The following is a 17,768-nucleotide window of genomic DNA, read 5'->3' as shown; positions in this document are numbered from 1 at the left end:
CAAGAAATCTGTGCTTCATGAATCTCATTGAAGCAACTTAAAATGGTATTTTAAGATAAAGTAACTCATGCAGCTGTCACAAATAAGTATTCAGTGAGGGTCAGTGCTAATAAAGTTAAAACTGAGGCTTATGGTGGAATTTAAAAATGAATGATTTGGAGGGATAAAGGGAGAGTTCTAGACAGATGGGGGTGAGGGGGGTGTCACAAGCTGAAAATTACCATTCTTCCAGAAACTGACTCCTCATGCTAAGAGTTGCACAAAATTAGCACTTTGAATGAGTGTCTACAACTTTTCCTTCCTTCAGAGGCTTTAAAGCGTAACTTTTTAAAATTTGCTTGCTCAAAAGGATTTCTCTTTATTCTTACATGTATATTAGGAGTAGTTTTTGAAGATAGAGTAATACTTACATTCCTGCTAAAACATAAAAGGATTTGTGTGCCTGCGCCACCAGTTAAGCATTTATTCATTTGAAGATTGGTGCTAAGGAAGAGTGCTGTAATGAAATTATCTCCTTTATTTAAAACTTCCTTTGCACAGAAAATTCTTATCACAGGGGTTTATAATCTAATAAACAAATATCTGATGGGAGTGAGAATTCAATCTTAAAATAAAAAAAAATACTGAGTCTGGTTGGTTCAAGTATTCCAAACTAGATGAAGTAATTAGCAGGGTGGAAGAAGAGAGATTTAAACTTAAGTACATGATGTGGCATTTTGACATGATCATGACCAATAAGAACTCCTCTTACATATAATGAAGAATTGGAAGGAGGCATAAATGTGCTGTCCAGAGAGGCAGGATAGTCTAGTGGATTAAACTAGGAGTCAGGAACTGATACATTCAGACTTCTGGTGTGGCCTTGTGCAATCTCAGACTGAGTCCACATGGGGGGACTCAATCACTTGTATTGGACCCAATCTTTGAATCCCATATACTTCCAAGCCAACAAGGTTTGAGCAGCATCCAGACATTCTCTAGTCCTGGTCACCCAGGCACACTATCAGAATGCAGACTCTGTCTGGCATCCCTCATTTGGCTGTGGAACCCATCATTAACAAAGGGCCCTGAGATCAGTGTTGATACTCCTAAGCCTCCCCGGCAGCTAATGCATGCTCTCCCAGAGTCCACCCCTGCAGGCATTCTAGGTTATAGTGCAGTCCTTTGGGGACTGTGAGACAATTTTAAAGCAAGGAACAGTTTTAAAGGAAGGAACCTGTGGGTTTCTTGGCATAGAGGATTATTAACAGTTAATGGTTCTATCAGAAGCTGAGGCTGTTTGTTTGCATTTATGAATTACTGTAGTGCCTAGGGGCCCTAGACAGGGACTAGGACCCTGTTGTGCTGGGCATTTTTCAAACGCGGAACACCAGTGGAGTAGAACTATTCAGTGTTGATTCAATGTTCTTTGGGGCCTTGTAATGTCTTTCCATCATAGTACCTTGCTACATGTCCGTTTACTACTACCAGATTATGATTTAATTCACTATCAGTGTTAAGTAAAAATAGCATAAAACCAAATGGAATTCGTGACTGGAAACCATCTTCCCCAAACTGTCACACAAGTCACTTACTTTGTTTCCCTATAGGAAAATTGGGGAGAATACCTACGTCACAGGTGCATTGTGAGAATTAGTACTAAGTATTACTGAAAAAAAAGAGAGATAAAGGATTAAATTAGGTACTTCAGAGTAATGAAACAGATCTTCCATGTTTGCAGGGTGAGAATCCTGTTTGAATCTTAATATTAACTTTGTAGGAAAATGATATACTTAGATCTGTCAGTTTGCTATTTTGAGAGATCTGACTTGTCAATATATACTGCTCTGTTCAGTGGAAAAAACTGTTAATACAGAATTAAGGTTGCTTGATGGTATGTTGTCCCCTTGCAGAACATTGAAATGAACAAAACTCAAACTTCTGAAAACCAGGAAATGCATGGTTAAGATTGCCCAGGCAACCTTAACTCTGCCGTATTTCAGTAATGCCTCAGTACCCCCCATCAAGTATGCCCTTAGTACACTGAGCCCGAGCCTGACAGCTTCAGCCCTGGGTGTCAGGGCTCAGGTTACAGGGCCCCCATCTTGGGCTGAAGCCCTTGGGATTTGGCCTTTCCGCCTGGGAAAGCGGGGCTCAGGCAGTCTCTGACTTCAGCCCCCTCTTCTGGGGTCATGCAGTAATTTTTGTTGGCAGAAGGGGGTTGCAGTGCAATGAAGTTTGAGAACCGTTGGTGTAGACACTACTTACACCAAAGGGAGGGGTTTTCCTGTTGGTGTAGGTAATCCACCTCCTTGAGAGGCGGTAGCTAGGTTGATGGAGTAATTGTTCCATCTACTTAGCTCTGTTTATGCTGGGGGGTGAGATTGACTTAACTAAGGGCTTGTCTGCACTTACATTTTATAGTGCTTTAACTTGCTGGCTCAGGGGTGTGAAAATATCACCCCCTGAGCGCAGCAAGTCTGAGAGCTTTAAAGCGCTGATGTAGACAGGCTGTGCTCCCAGTGCTCAGAGCTAATCCCCTTGTGGAGGTGAATTACCAGGAGCGCAGGGATAACTCTCTTCCAGCACTCGCACGTGACCACACTTGCACTTCAAAGCGCTGCTGTCGGAGCGTTCCTGCAGCAGCACTTTGAAGTTTCTAGTGTAGACATACCTTAAATCGCTCAGGCATGTGAATTTTTCACACCCTTGAATGTAGTGAAGCTGATTTAATTTTTTAGTGCAGATCAGGCCGAAACAAGCACATTTATTCATAAGGTGAAAACAACCTACACTTATGCTAATAAGGGGTGATTTCTGCTAAGCTTTCCTCTCCCCAGCTCCAGGAGGGCTCTGGTAGGAGTCAGGTCTTCAAAAGCCACAAAGGTCTTTTTCTGTGGCTACAAGTTCATAACAGCTTTAGCTCAGAACAAGCACACCCATGCATAGTTTAGTTTTTTTTCTATGCAGTTTGGGCCTTTGATCTTCTGGCTCTGGGAACAAGTAATCAATAAACAATGGTCCCTTTCTCAAGGTGTAGCTTCAAAAGGAAGAGTTTTGCATAACTGGAGGTGGGAATTGGCATTCAGCTCCCTCTAGAGATTCCCTAGGTAAATACTTGATACTGTTTGTCCCAAATATCTATTCTCTCCTGGCATGTTGTTCAGTACAGTCCTTTGACCTTCATAATGCTTCCAGGGTTCACATCCCATCTCCCTCTTAGAGAGGTTACATGCAATCCTGTCCCACAATAATATGTAACCTTTTAATTAATTATGTTTAAGGTTTTGCAAGGATATTGTGGGAAAGTGCCATATCTGTCACTCCCTGCTAATTATATAATGTATACAATTCTTCACTGAAGTGATGCATTCTGCATCCTGAAGGTACACATGCAGCTCCTCCCTTTGTTCACATGCATCGTGTGTGTGTGTGTGTGAAATTATAGATATCCTCAATCATAATCACAGCTCTGTCACATATCACAATAAAACCCACACATGGCCTCACATCACTAACACACCTTTACCAAGCAGGCCCAACTACTGCCTCCACCTATTAGTGTAGGTACACTTAACAGCCAATACACTGACTTATACCTGGAGTGTATCCAAATAATTGCCACTGGCTACTGCCCGTTCCATGGAACAGAGGGAACATGGTGTGAGCAACTATTTTTATTCGTTTTTGCTATTGAGTAGTGTTAAATAAAATCTTGTAGGGGTGAGTGAATGGGTTGTAAAACGAGGTGAAGAGCTTGCACATTTAAGCAACTGTGGAGTTGGCAGAATAAAGGTGTGTGTGTGTGTGTGTGTGTTAATAGGGCATATGAAACATTGCTGAAAGACAATAGTTAAAGTTGCAAGGACAACCTTAACTATGCATGTCCTAGTTTTTAGAAGCTTAAGTTTTGCTAAACTCAGTATTCTGCAAGGTGGTGACATACCACCAAGCAGCAACTCTGATAACGTTTGTCATTCAATTTACTAGGTTTTTTTGAACAGGAGAAAATACGTTGTTAGGAGTTAGTCATTTAGGCAGTTATAAATACCACGTCTTGCAATTCGTGTACTGAGCTAGCCACCCCCATCAGCTGTGCCCCACTAGCCCTGCTCCAGCACATCAACCCATTCAGTGCATTCCCCCCTCCAAGCTGTAAGTGGGTCTTCCCACCACAAGCAGGGAATTCATCTCCCTGAAGTCTTCGCTCCCTGGTGTGCACACACTTCTTCTGTTGCTGTTACTTCCCCCTTTTATAGTCCGATGTGCATCCAGCGGCTGGAGCAGAGGAAAACTGTGGTACAGTGGAATAGCTGTGTGCAGGAAGGTTGGCAGAGCTGGTAGTTTAGGGTAGTTGCAGTAAGCTTACAGATCTTGCAGGTTGTGATGCACTGGCAGAGCTGGAGGTTGCAGGGGGGTTGTGTGGGGTGCTGGCAGACCTGGGGCTGCAGGGCACTTGGGGGAAGTTGCAGAGCTGGGGAATGCCCTGGCTTTCTTATGAGTCCGCAACCTCTTTCACCTCCCCTGCTATCTATCCCTATTTATCATAGAATCCTGGACATGTAGGGATGGAAAGGGACCTCAAGAGGTCATATAGTCTAGCCCTCCTATGCTGAGGCAGGACCAAATACACCTACACCATCCTTAACTAGTGTTGTCCAACCTGTTCTTAAGTCCTCCATTGCTGGGGATTACACAAACCTCCCTTTGAAGTATGTTCCAGGGCTTAACTATGCTTCTAGTTAGATATTTGGAAAAATATCTAACTTAAATCTCCCTTGCTAAAGATTAACCCCATTACTACTTGTCCTAGTTCAGTGGACATGGAGAACAGTTGATCACCAGCTGCTTTATTACAACCCTTAGCATACGTCCTTCCTTCCGTTGCCTTTTCTCAAGACTAAACATGCTCAGTGTTTTAACCTTTCCTCACAGATCACCACTATAAACGCTGGATGCAAAGCAGGGTTTGAGCTGGAGGCTGACAGCTTGTGACCCCCCCCCCCCATGTAATAACCTGTGACCCTCTAAGGGGTCCCGAACCCCTGCTTTAAGTGGTCTGTCGGAAGCGGGAGAGTATTTGAGAAGTAGCTCCTTGCTGGAGAAATGTGGTGGCTCTTAAGCTTTTTTGTTTGCCTCTGGAAAACCATAGGGAGAAATTGGGTTCCTGGCAGATCACCACTATAAACGCTGGATGCAAAGCAGGGTTTGAGCTGGAGGCTGACAGCTTGTGACCCCCCCCCCCCATGTAATAACCTGTGACCCTCTAAGGGGTCCCGAACCCCTGCTTTAAGTGGTCTGTCGGAAGCGGGAGAGTATTTGAGAAGTAGCTCCTTGCTGGAGAAATGTGGTGGCTCTTAAGCTTTTTTGTTTGCCTCTGGAAAACCATAGGGAGAAATTGGGTTCCTGGCCTATTCAGTACTTCTTGTAAATGTACCTTGGAATAGGGCTGCCCATATGCAAGCTTCTACTGCCATAGGTTAGGCTACTTGCTCTCCAGTACCAACAACTGTTAGTGAGGCTTTCAGTGATAACTGTAATTTCAACATCAGACAATTTGTCCTCTATATCATAGTCTGTTTTTATGGCAGTTGGGGGAGCCTTCTCTAGACCCAGGTCATGGCAAAAAAGATGTCTCCCTCTGAAAGCTGACTTTATCTTCGTTTGTCTTGTCGGATCCATCTGGGGGTTGTTGCAGCAGGATGTTTGCTTCAGAACTCCAGGAAACAAAGCTACAGTGCAAGCATTGCAGAGAAAGGTGACTTGTAGGGATCTGGTTGACTTTATAACTGCCAAGAGAGGAGAAAAGCCTTGCCTTATAGAAATAGGCTCATAGGCAGTACAATGCTTGAATCAGATGGCATGAACCCCTCAAAAAAACCTTCCTTGGAACTGTTCATGTGATTAGGCTTAGGTCACTACTGTCAGAAAACCTTTGCACATAAAAGTGAACACTTGACACCTTTGTGCTGATGCTTTCACAATGCCAGAGTGTGTAGGGCAGGGAGGGCATTCTTTGCATACTAACAGAGTGTGATTTTTATTTATTTATTTAGGCCAGGTACTCATGAAACTCTGTGTTGATAATTGAGTTCTATTGCCCTCACAAAACTAGTGTAGCATCAAGGAGAAGTATTCTCATGTAAACTTACACCTACTACACAGGAGATTGTGAAATGTTCCTTACAGGCCTTGAGTAGCCATGAAATGATGGGACAGACCATCACATGGTCCTTGCTTAGCAATCTGAAGCATAGTTCTGACAGCTGTCAATCTCCTGCACCACTTTTCTCCCTCAACAAGGTCTCCCACTTGTCCAGCTCTATATACCCATGTGTACCAGCCTTCTTTCTTACATGGTGCGGAATTTATAATGCTGAAGCTATTACATGCTGAAAAATATACTATTGAAATACTGACGACTGCAGTATATCATGAGTGGGACAGTGCAGGGATTATTCTTTATGCTGTGGTGGGGAGGATACCTCTACTGAAATAAGAGGTAGTGGGTGATGGAGTATGTTGCCTCCACAGTGGGTGCCAAAACTTTTATTAAAACAAAATCTAGAATACATATCTAAGTTAAGATGATAGACTAAAAATAAAACACTGTCAAATCAAATTAAGATCATATCACACAAGTTAGTCTCAGTAATGGATTGGAGTTACGTCATTAAATTAATGCCAAAAATAATTACTTGAGGGAATCACAGAATATCAGGGTTGGAAGGGACCTCAGGAGATCATGTAGTCCAACCCCCTGCATGAAGCAGGACCAATCACCAAATCCCTAAACGGCCCCCTCAAGGATTGAACTCACAACCCTGGGTTTAGCAGGCCAATGCTCAAACCACTGTACATTTTAAGGAGTATAAGAACATGACTGTCCATTTGGGTATAAATGCTAACTAAAGAATTTTACCATAGTCAATCAAATCTATAATTTGAAGCTGATTAAATATCTTAATATTGAAACCAGTTATAAAGCTTCCTTCTTAGCCACCACATAGGAATTAGTCTGACACTTTCCTCCCCTGCATACCCCTCAGAGGAGTATTAAAATACAGACTTTAGCAGAACTCTTGATAGACAAAAGTTTAACTTCCTATTTATCAGAAATTAGAGATGATGATCTCAAGTCTTTCAGGACTCTTAAACACAGAACACACTGTAATGAGTGTCTTTGAGACAATATTTAGGGCTCTTTAAACCCAAGGAACTCCTTTCAGGTGCCTTCCCTGGGTTTGTTTTATGGATGCTTATACCACATGCATGCACACAGCTACACTTGCTTTCACCCCTAAAAGAAAAAAAAGGCTGGGGCATCTCCGGGTTAATAAATAAATAAAACAACCCAGGGTAAAATATGGAAACTGGAAAAATAAGATACTTATGTTCACAAGAGGTTTGTGAACTTTTCAATGTTTGCATGCAGCCTGCTGGACACTTGTAGAGTAGGAGTTGGAATGGTAGTTAAGGAGTCATTGTGCCAGCAGAACATCACTGTATGTTTCCCACCAGTGGGCTGCCTCTGGTGTAGGGAGAGACTGGTCAGAGGCTGGAATGGCTTGTGGCTGTTGAGACTTCCTCTCCCCAAGGAAATCACTCTTGGAAATTCTGGAACTTAAGTCTTCCCTCAGTTTCCTGTTGATCAAAAGGCAAAGATTCTCAGTGTTACCTTCAGTTCATATGGTTGATGAATTTTTCTTGTTCCATCCAAGGTCTTTGGGTCAGTCAGATATAAGGCCATTGTTAACAAGCATCAATGTTGGAAAAGTCCCTCTAAGTCAGAAATTAAAAACACATGTTTTGCCAATCTTGGTCTGTGACCCTGCAAAAATGAGAAATCCAGACACGTAAAACCTCTTTTGAGGAGGCTGACATGATCTTTTTTGGGTGAAAGGTCTTAAGATGATACTGTGTCAGTAGTTTAGGGAAAATTCAAAAGGAACCCCCTATAAAAATTACTAATAGGAAAAAAGCTAGCTTAGCAAAACCAGTCACTCTATATTAATTTATCAGCAAAAATAAAACTAATTAAAATATGACAAATTTTATCATCTCCACTTTTTTCTCTGCTAATCTAAATATAGACAGATGTTCTTCTTGCAGATAAAGCAGTTTTAGTTTCTTGTGAAATCTACATCATGATAGAGAAAAGTTACTTTAAAACTAATCAAGAAGCCCATTTATAATATAAAATTAATGCTATAAAAGGTCTATACAGCCATATACAGCTTCTCACAATGAGTGGGATTCTCTCCCCAGCAAAGCCATTATGGGGTTCCATAAACTGTCTTCACTTTCCATCACAGCGTACTGCCTTTCCTGAAACCTCTCTCACACCACTAGCTTGATCCCAGGTAATACCAAAATATAATTAAAGCTCTTTTAATGTAGACAGATTGCTCCCACTCTTGGGGAAATATTTGTACCATTGGTTTGCCCCACCCACTCTGAAATGTTTGGGGAAGCTGGCCTCCTAGTTCTTTGCTATTTATTATAACATTTGCCAAACATCCTGTCAGAACTGGGACCTCATATTAGATGCTCTGCAAGTATATAGGCAGATTTCTGCAAATCTGCAGAGATCTGCTTTATAATCACAGAACATGTTTGCGGATCAGATGCGGATACAAATTTTGTATCCATGCAGGTTCTACGTATAGGTAGATACGGTCTCACCCCCGAAGAGCTACAGTCTAACTAAAAATCAGACACACAAAGTGAGTGGGTTACAAAGAGGAAGAGAGTAACAGTATTTGAAGGTTTTTAGTTCTTACAGTGCCTCTCTCAAAAACCATCCGCAACTCTCACTCTCCAGTTGTATCCAAGATCCATTTCATATGTAATCTTCTTTTTCTGCCCCCTATACTGCGGCTGATATCAGAGGGGGAGACCATTTGCCTGAGTTGACTAGCTTTAAAACTGTAAATGTGAGACTTATAGGGCATGGAATAGACAAGCTTCATCTCCTGACTTTGTTTCAGCAGTGATTCTTGTTTCAAGATGCACAAGAAAAAAAAAAAATTGGTTCCTGTAGTAGGTAGCGTAGCAACAATCCAAGTTAAACTCTTACTTACAAATTTGGTACCATTTAAATGCTGAGGAAACAAATATATAATTTGTTTTTTTGATTATGAAGCTCTTTCAAGTCTCAAACTGGAATTGCACTGCAAACTCCAAGATAACATAGCTCGCTTGTCACTTTGCATTTGACGTAAATTCTAATTAAATTTTTACTAGCGTGTTTTTTTTTTTTTGCAGAGCAAATTCGATTAAAAAATATAAGAAAAGTATATGGAAGATGTCTGTGGTATCGTTTGCGGCTATTAAAACCACAACAAAACATAATTCCTTCAGTAAAGTAGGTATATTTTGTTTGGGTAACTTCTCATTTAAATTACCACTGTAGTTCGTATTTTATTTTATTTTTTACATAAATTTGAAGTTTTAAAGCAACTGGAACTAGTTCTATAATAAAGTAATAGCTTTCATAACTTTTTAAAGAAAGGGACTATTGGAATCTGCTACAATTGCATAATGAAAAGTTGTTAATGATTAATTTCTAATAGGACTTGAAATTCAGAGAGAAGCTGCTCATGTTACAGCCTCTTAAATTCCTGTTCAGTTAACCTAGTAGACCTCAACAGTAATCAACAATTTGACCAGGATCATATCAATAATGGAGCAGAATTCTGTTGTCCCTTCCCTCAAATTAGCGATGCTATTGATGTCATTCAGTTAATACAATACATAGAAAGATGTTCAAATGTTTTGCTCGCTTAAATGTAATGCCTGTGTTCTTATCCCCCACTGTAACCCTTTCTCACATTTCCTCCTCTCTTCTCCCCTTCACTTCCTAGCTGTTCAGTTTTATTCCTTTTTTCTGTATTTTGCTTTTTTTTTTTTTTTTTTAAAAGCAGAACTTGCATTCATTATTGGTGCAAATTATTCTATGTAAATGAGGAACAGAGAGACTTTCTTGTTTGTTAATCTTTGCTGTTTTTCGGGGGAGATTTTTTGATGTGTGGGAGTAGAAGGGTGTGGAAGTGGAGAAACTGTCACTGTTTTGCCCGTCTATGTAAACAGCAATAAAAAAGCCCAGTCATTCAGCAGACCCATAAGTGTCCAAAGCCAAGAGTATTCGTTCTAAAATTTGTTTTTTTTTTGGATCTCATTATTTAATGTGGGATCCTTAAATTTAGTTATATATAAATTAGCTTCACAAATTACTTGTACAGTGTTATGTTAGAAGTAAAGATGATTGTGTGTATTTTATTTTACCCTTCATATTCTTTCCAAATAGGAAAGCAATTCTTCTTGCTGGATGGGCGCTGTTCCTGTTTCTTGCATACAAAGTTTCCAAAACAGACAGAGAATATCAAGAATACAACCCTTATGAAGTCTTACATTTGGACCCAGTAAGTAATAGTGCCCTTGTTGGGTAATGCATATTACTTTAATATGTCATACTTAGGACTTGCTTTATATGTAAAATTAAGCCGGAGGAAATACTAGTGAGAGCCTCTGTGAGGGCTGAAAGCATATCTCAAGATGCAGTGAACTGTTACCTTCTGAACATTGCTAGTGTGTATTGCAGAATAGTGATGCTGCCTTAGCTTACTTTTTAATTTGTAACTATAGTACCAAAGTCCCTTCAAGTCTCTGATGCCCTTATACAGTATATTGCGATGACAATTTCAGTGTTCGTCTGTTTTGAATGACTCACGTGATCATGCTAAGCATTGTCTGAAAAAGTTTCAGAGCAAAGACCAGACTTATGTGGACTGTGCTGGAGAGAATATCATTATGGACTGTGGGCAGTCATGCATATTGACAACATAGTAGACCTACCAAGAGAAGTTAATCTGAGGTGCAACATTGCACAAAAGCCCTTTATGCACCTTAGAATTGTGGAGCAGTTTTGGTGGTGCAGGCTGGGTAAGCTGTATAAACAGTCCCTACTTCATATGGTTCACATCTGCTTGTTGCGTTCTAGTCTCTTTCTTCTTAATGTAAGGTAAATTGTGCCATTTATGTAAGACTACTCTTGAGGCACTTCCTTCTTTGTTCAAAGCTGCACAGAACTGTTACAGCGGGTACTTCAGCCAGTTTGTGGTTCGGGGGCAGAACCAGACACGTCAATCACTGGCAGCAGGGGAACGCGCTGCCTGCTAAAGTTCCTTCCCGTAAATCTTTAAGTAATCGTCCACATGGATTCCACTTGTGGTGTTCATGTGCCCCATGCATGCAGAATTCAGATTTTTTGACCACTGTGTTCATTGGAGGGGCCTCACCTGCATTTTAGATGTCCTTGTGTACCCCCCCCCCCCACACACACACCTGAGGGCATAGAGAGTGGTGTAGATCCAACCATCCCTCGGTTCCTTGTCATTGCCATGGGCAGTGAGATGGAACCCCTGCAGTATCTGTCTGGTATTGCTATTGAAGGAAAAATGTTGCAATTTTCCCTGGTGGTCAGGGACTCCTTGTTTCTAAGTGGGGGGAGATTTTCACTAGAAAGAGTGGAGTAACTATCCAGGCCCTTCACAGGCAGCCAGATGCAGGCAGGCTTTCACGTCAGACCTCTCCTTTGGGCGCACACTTTCTCAAGTGGCATCAGAATAACAAAAATAAATATGAACTGTGATCTGACACCGAAGAGTCTCCACAGGATTTCAGAAGCAATGCAAATATGGTGAGACAGTGTTGCACGTTTGGTTCCCCTCAACCTAAAAATCCCACAGTCTAAGGGCTTCTCCCTTTGCGGTGAAAAAGGCATTGGGATTTGAATCTGTTTCATGTAGGTATATGGGACTTTGATCCATGGGATCAGATGCTCTGGCAAATCAGTTCCCAGCTATCTTAGTGATACAGTGGGAAACTTATGGAAAACAGGATATTCAAAGTCATCAGAAAATTCAACTCGCAGTCCTGCTAGACACTATAGAAAGGAATATAGGTCATTTGGCAAATTTAAGGGATCTGTGAAGTTTCTTCCTGTTTTACCCCTTTGTGTGTGGAAGGTAAAACAAGTGCAGGGTGAATAACTGCCCTCCATTGCCTCAGATGCAGGTCTCCCAACCAGCGCTGGCTGGTGTTAGATCCCCAACTGATGCCAGGCTTTTTCAGTTTGGGAGCAAAAGTTACCTATGTCTTTGACCAAATGAGGTCACTATATATTGTCGAGAGGGAGTACCCAGTGCAGCTGTGCTACAATTACAGGAACAGCTTTGTCCCATTCCCAACCTCCTCAATCCTGGAAAGGTCATGACATGAATGAAATCATCCATCACCTACTTCAGATCAGAGTATTACAACCTGTTCCCCATCCTATTTCTAGCCTGAGAAAATCAGGGACAAACAAAGCAGAGTCTTGTCTGAAACATCTAAATAGGTTCCTAAAGGAGGTTCAACTTCAAAGCATTTCCATTTTCAGGCAGTCCATATTGTGAGGCATTCACCCCTCTCTCTGCTGGTTGGATCTGGAACAAAGATTGACAGCTAGCCTGTGGCCAAGACCACCCCTCTGTGGAGCACCCCTGAGTTCTTTTCCTCTATTTTTGGGCAGACTGTAGACCTAGTGGTCTTCTCTTTGTAACAGTGCTTATCAGGATAGGACATAGTCACATTCCAATTTTTTTTTTTTAATTGGAAATGCCTAAATTATTATTTATTTTAATGTTCTCTGTTTGCTGTGGGCGTTTGAACCAGATTTGCCTCAGCCCTTGTCCTGTAGGATGTATTACTGCCAGAACAGATCTGTTTTCCCCATCTTTCATGGGCGGTGTCAGGTAAAGAGAGGGTCACAAACGCCCTCAAGTCTGTCTTTTTCCTGTTCAGGACTATTAGGACCAGGTTGTCTAGCTGCAAAGAGGATCCAACAGCCACACCAAAGGGCAACCTGAAGGTGCAGGGGTGGACCAGGTCCTTCTGTAGCCCTCCAGCCATGGGGCCTAACCCGCTCAGCTGATGTGAGGGCCAGATCTATGCCAAGCCAGGAAACTGGACTATGGAGTGGACCCACACCCTAGTTGGTATGCAGTAGGCAGCACAGGCAGATCTCCTAGCCCAGAGCCTTCTGTGGGGGAAAAGCTGCAACTGCCTGTGATAAACAGATCATCTGCTTAAACTCCTCATGTCTGCAGTGCAGACTGTTGGGAGAGGGGTGGGCAAGTGACAATTCATTTTCTTCCCCACTAATAGCTCCATGGGGATTACCACCTCCCTCAATCTCAGTATTGCCCTTTGAAATAATGAAGTGGTTGCACTTCAGTCTGGGTGGACAGGCAGGTTACATGCCAATGGAGCATCTTCCGACAAAGGAAACAGCTTTGGAAGGAGGGAGGGATTTTTTCTATCTCTACTCGGGAGATGGCAGGACACTTTGGAACAGGGGTGAAATGTGACGTTGCCTTAACCAGCCTGCCCACAACCCAAAAAATTTATTGTGGCCTGAATGGGACCTCAGGGTGGAAACCTGTGGCTACATTCACCAGAAAAGGCAAGAAAATAAAAATTAAAAAAAAAATCTGCAGGTTCAAAATGCTGCTCAGTTCAGACTTTAGCCTTGAGTTGCCCATTACAAGCAATGAGGAAGGTGTACTTGCAGGGACTGTGGCACTTACATAAAAGGGAAAATCAAAGAAGAGGGACTCTTCCTCCTCTAGCTCATCCCCAGTATATTTTTCAAAAAAGAGAGAAAATTTTAAGGTTCATAAGATCAAAAAAGCGAAGAGATCAGAAAATGAGAAGGAGATATGAAATTCTTTCTCCTCCTTGGAGGATGGGCAGAATTAGAGGAGGACTTGAAAGAGAGGCTTTCCCTCCGCAGGTATTTAATCATGTGTTATGGAAGGTGCTCACCACCCTGGAAATGCTGCCTGAGACTTATGAAGAGCCACCAATTCCAGAGTAATCCAAGAAAGCCACTTAGAAATATTTTCCAACTAAAGCAAAGAGAGAAATGTGTTCCACTGCACCTGGTATTTGAAGAAGTAATCAAGGCTTGGGTGGGCATTTTCCTTCTCTGCAGTGGAGCTATAGAGCTGGTACCAGTGTGAGATTTTGGTGGAATATATTCAATATTCTGTATGTTCCCAAAGAAGGATGTGGGACATGAGCCATAATACAGCTCAAGTCCCTCAACAAATTGATGATAAACTTTAGTGCTTCCATCATGGCTCTGTTATCCGGGGATTTCTTGATTGCCTTAGACCTCAGGGAGGTCTGCCTACATATGCCATTTAGGGAGAACTGCTGAAAATTTCTACGTTTCTGTTATAGTGGGATCATTTCAATAGAGAGATCTCTCATTCGGACAAGTGATTACCCCACGAGTCTTCACAGAGATCCTGGTGGTCTCAGTTGTTCTTGGTGGATGTTAGAGATGGGGATGTGGCCTGTCTTGCCCGGTGGGTAGAGCAGGAGGCAGTAGCTAGAAATAGAATTCCAAGGTCAGAGGCCAGAGCTGAGGATCAGAGCCGAAGACAGAAGTCAGGAATCGGAACTGAGGTTCAGAGATGGGTTACCTGGAGCAAGACAGGATGGGAGAAACTCAGGGGCTGATGCTGGAATAAGGAGGAGCAAGGCTGGCAACAAGTAGACTTCCCATCAATCAGGCAGCCTACTACAGGTTAGTTGTGCTCATAGGTTGCTGGTAGACTGGATCAGCTGCAGACGTGATTCCTGATAGCGGGTGTGGAGTGGAGCACTCATCCTTACTTAGACCATATCATCTGGTCCTTGTCGTTTCAAATGCCTTTTGGGGTCTAGAAGAGATTAACCTTGTTACAAGACTGTGGTTTTCTGCTGAATGTAGTGACTCATCTCCAACCATCTCAGCAAATTCTGCATTCAGAAGTCATTCTGGACACAAATATCAAAGGGGTAGCCGTGTTAGTCTGGATCTGTAAAAGCAGCAAAGAGTCATGCATCTGACGAAGTGGGTATTCACCCATGAAAGCTCATGTTCCAATACGTCTGTTAGTCTATAAGGTGCCACAGGACTTTTTGCTGCTCTTTCTGGACACAAAGGTGTTCACTTCAGAGGAGACACGACAGAAGAGCCTCTCCTTACTTCACCATGTGTCATCAGATATCACTAAAAATTCTGACACAATTCCTCAGTATGTTAATTTCGTGTGTGGACGCCTTCCAATGGGACAGATTTTATATGAGAGTGCTCCAAAACTTCCTCATATCAGAGTAGCAAGAAATTGCAACCAATTGGGTTTGGAGAGTCACCCTTCTTAGGTCAGTCACTTAGTCCCTCAAATGGTGGATTCCAGTAGGGGTATCTGATGTCAGAGCTGGTGAGACTTGTTTCAGCCTCTGCTTTGCCTCCTAGTCCTGTGCTTTCAAAGGAGATTGAATGGCATACACTGGATGTAAGGAGAACATGTGTTTCTGTGCACTTGAGGTAGATTTCATCAGAAACCCACAGCTTTCTTCATCTTATCACTCGTCAGTCAAAAGGCAAAAAAACCTGGAGTGAATCCACCAGGTAACATTATTGCCCATTCTGAAGGTTCAACTACCTCTTGGGCAGAAGAGTCTTGTGCTTCATATGAAGAAATTTGAAAGGCAGCTACATAGTCATCATGGTTAATGTCCTTTCTTCTTTTAATATAGCTTTTTTGGGGGGTAGGGGAAAGGTACTTCAGAATGTGCTGCCACAGCAGTAATCTGGGGTCAGTCTTCCATGTATATAGTTTGAATCCTCCTCCTACCCTAAAGGTGAGTACTGCTTTGCACGTCTAACAGTACACACTGCAGGATATAGGGAGAAGGGGCTGGTGAGAAAAGAACATTTCCTTCTTACCTGTGAGCTTTCTTTCTAATGTCCTACATGTCTTCTGGTCTGGTCCACTTCCCCAGAGATTAACTAGTTTCAGAATTGAAGTAATTGGCTCTCTGTGTCTGAGAGCCAAATGCAAATTTTTAACAGTACCTTGTTTTAGTATCCATAGTGTGTGTGTGTGTGGGGGGGGGGGGTTGTGCATTCTGAATTTCAAGATCCTAAATTCAAAGGCACTACCTGATGATACCTTGTGACTGTTGAGCATTTTGAAATATTAGTACTGATTACTAACCCCTTCTGATTCACAAGACAGGTGACAGTGAAACCACTTTAATTGAATTTCAATTATTTTTAATTAAATTTCACACTAATATTTTGTATAAGGAACATAACAAATGTATCTCCTAGCTAATTAATTCTGTATTAGCAGTATAGCATGCTGGCATTCCCCCTCCTCCCCCTGAATCTAGACAAAAGGCATGGTTGCTTTACCGGGATCACTCTGAAATCAGAGTGTAATGAAAATACAGTACACAAGGCCCAAGTATAAGAGATCCTCAAAGAAGAATTGAAGTTAAGGATTGCTGCAATGAGCAGAGAAGCCATCAGTAAGAAGCTAGAGCTGTTCTAAACACCCAGAGGCAATACTAAACATTGTCCGTGGTAGAGTGGCATCACTGTCACTCAGTGTAAATGAACGCACTTGGAATTCGTGAAATGCAGGAATTTGAATGTAGCTGTCCCATATGGTTCTGTGATACAATACCAAGGACAGTAGAGACACTAGTAGTGACAAAGCATGTACAGGTCAGTCCAACAAAGATATTTGATGCTAACCTTATCTATTAAAGAGTGATAGACTTAGAAGCAAGTTCACAAGGGCTTGACATCAAGAATATTTTTGTCATATGTATGAATTGAATCTTTTACCAATATTCAGTGTCTCTGGTGACCTGAAGATTGCCATGGCTAAGTCTACCTAAAGAAGCAGCTGCAGACAAGGGGAGTCAATAAAACACATTCACAAGAAGGTACCTGTACAGTCATTGGTGGTTCTGCAATTCTTTGGGTAGTACAGGTGTTTGTAAGTAGTGTCACCAAGGACTCTGTGACCAATTTGAGTCTATATTGAACACTAGCTAGCAGCAAGTGATCTAGACCTTGTCTTTGACAGGTACAGAAACTTCAGCGCAGAGTGGCACAAGATCTAGCAGAGCTACTGAAGCAAGCAAAGCGCATCAGTTCAGTAGAAGTACACAGTTACCTTCACAGAAAGTTGTCTCGATAGTTACTGAAATTCAGAAACGATTGACATCATTTATACAGAACTCATTTAAAACAAGAAGTTTCACCAGTGAGACACACACTAAAGCGCGAGCTAATAATAAAAGGTAGAGACAACACCCCAGTTGAAATAAACCAGCGAGGTGTGGCAATCAACAGGGGAGATACAGCCACCTCACATGAGGAAGCTGACAACATCTTTGTACAACAAATTGTGATTGCAAAAGAGAAACTGGTGGGAATATCCATATTATCAGATGATACTGATGTGTCTTACTCTTGCGCCATTGCCTTAAACAGGGCCTCATGTCTTTAGTGAATATGGACCAGTGAAAGAGAGCTATAACAGACATTTGTGCCACTTCGGAGGAACACCAGAACATGGTACCAGGACTATTAGCTGCCCATGTACTCTCAGGCTGTGATACAATAGTTTCCTGTTTTGTTTCCAGTAAAGGCACTATGCTGAAAATTCTGTGAGTTGGATACTGCCTCTCTCCGTGGTGACATCAATGTATAATGGGCAGCAAACATTGACAAATGTATCACCTGAAGACCAGAACTCAGTTCCTTATCACCACCAACTGAAACATTTATAGGAAATGTAAAATGAGCACATCTTCAGGCATATGTGTGGGAAAGGTGCTTTGGCCCCAGAAGCTCCACTGCATTACGGATGGATATGTGATGACAGTTCCAA

The 17,768-nt window shown here is 42.0% G+C and overlaps 1 protein-coding gene across 1 annotated transcript in view; it reads left to right on the top strand.

Moving 5' to 3' along the window:
* Positions 1-17,768, top strand: part of SEC63 (SEC63 protein translocation regulator) — a 113,821-nt gene that overhangs the window by 9,954 nt on the left and 86,099 nt on the right. The window contains exons 2-3 of the mRNA XM_032781676.2: positions 9,247-9,346; positions 10,289-10,403. Coding sequence (XP_032637567.1) covers positions 9,247-9,346; positions 10,289-10,403 — 215 coding nt within the window. The remainder of the gene's footprint in view (positions 1-9,246; positions 9,347-10,288; positions 10,404-17,768) is intronic.

The sequence above is a fragment of the Chelonoidis abingdonii genome, chromosome 3 (assembly GCF_003597395.2).
Source record: "Chelonoidis abingdonii isolate Lonesome George chromosome 3, CheloAbing_2.0, whole genome shotgun sequence".
NCBI lineage: Eukaryota > Metazoa > Chordata > Testudines > Testudinidae > Chelonoidis > Chelonoidis abingdonii.
This window is presented reverse-complemented; position numbering and strand designations above follow the sequence as displayed.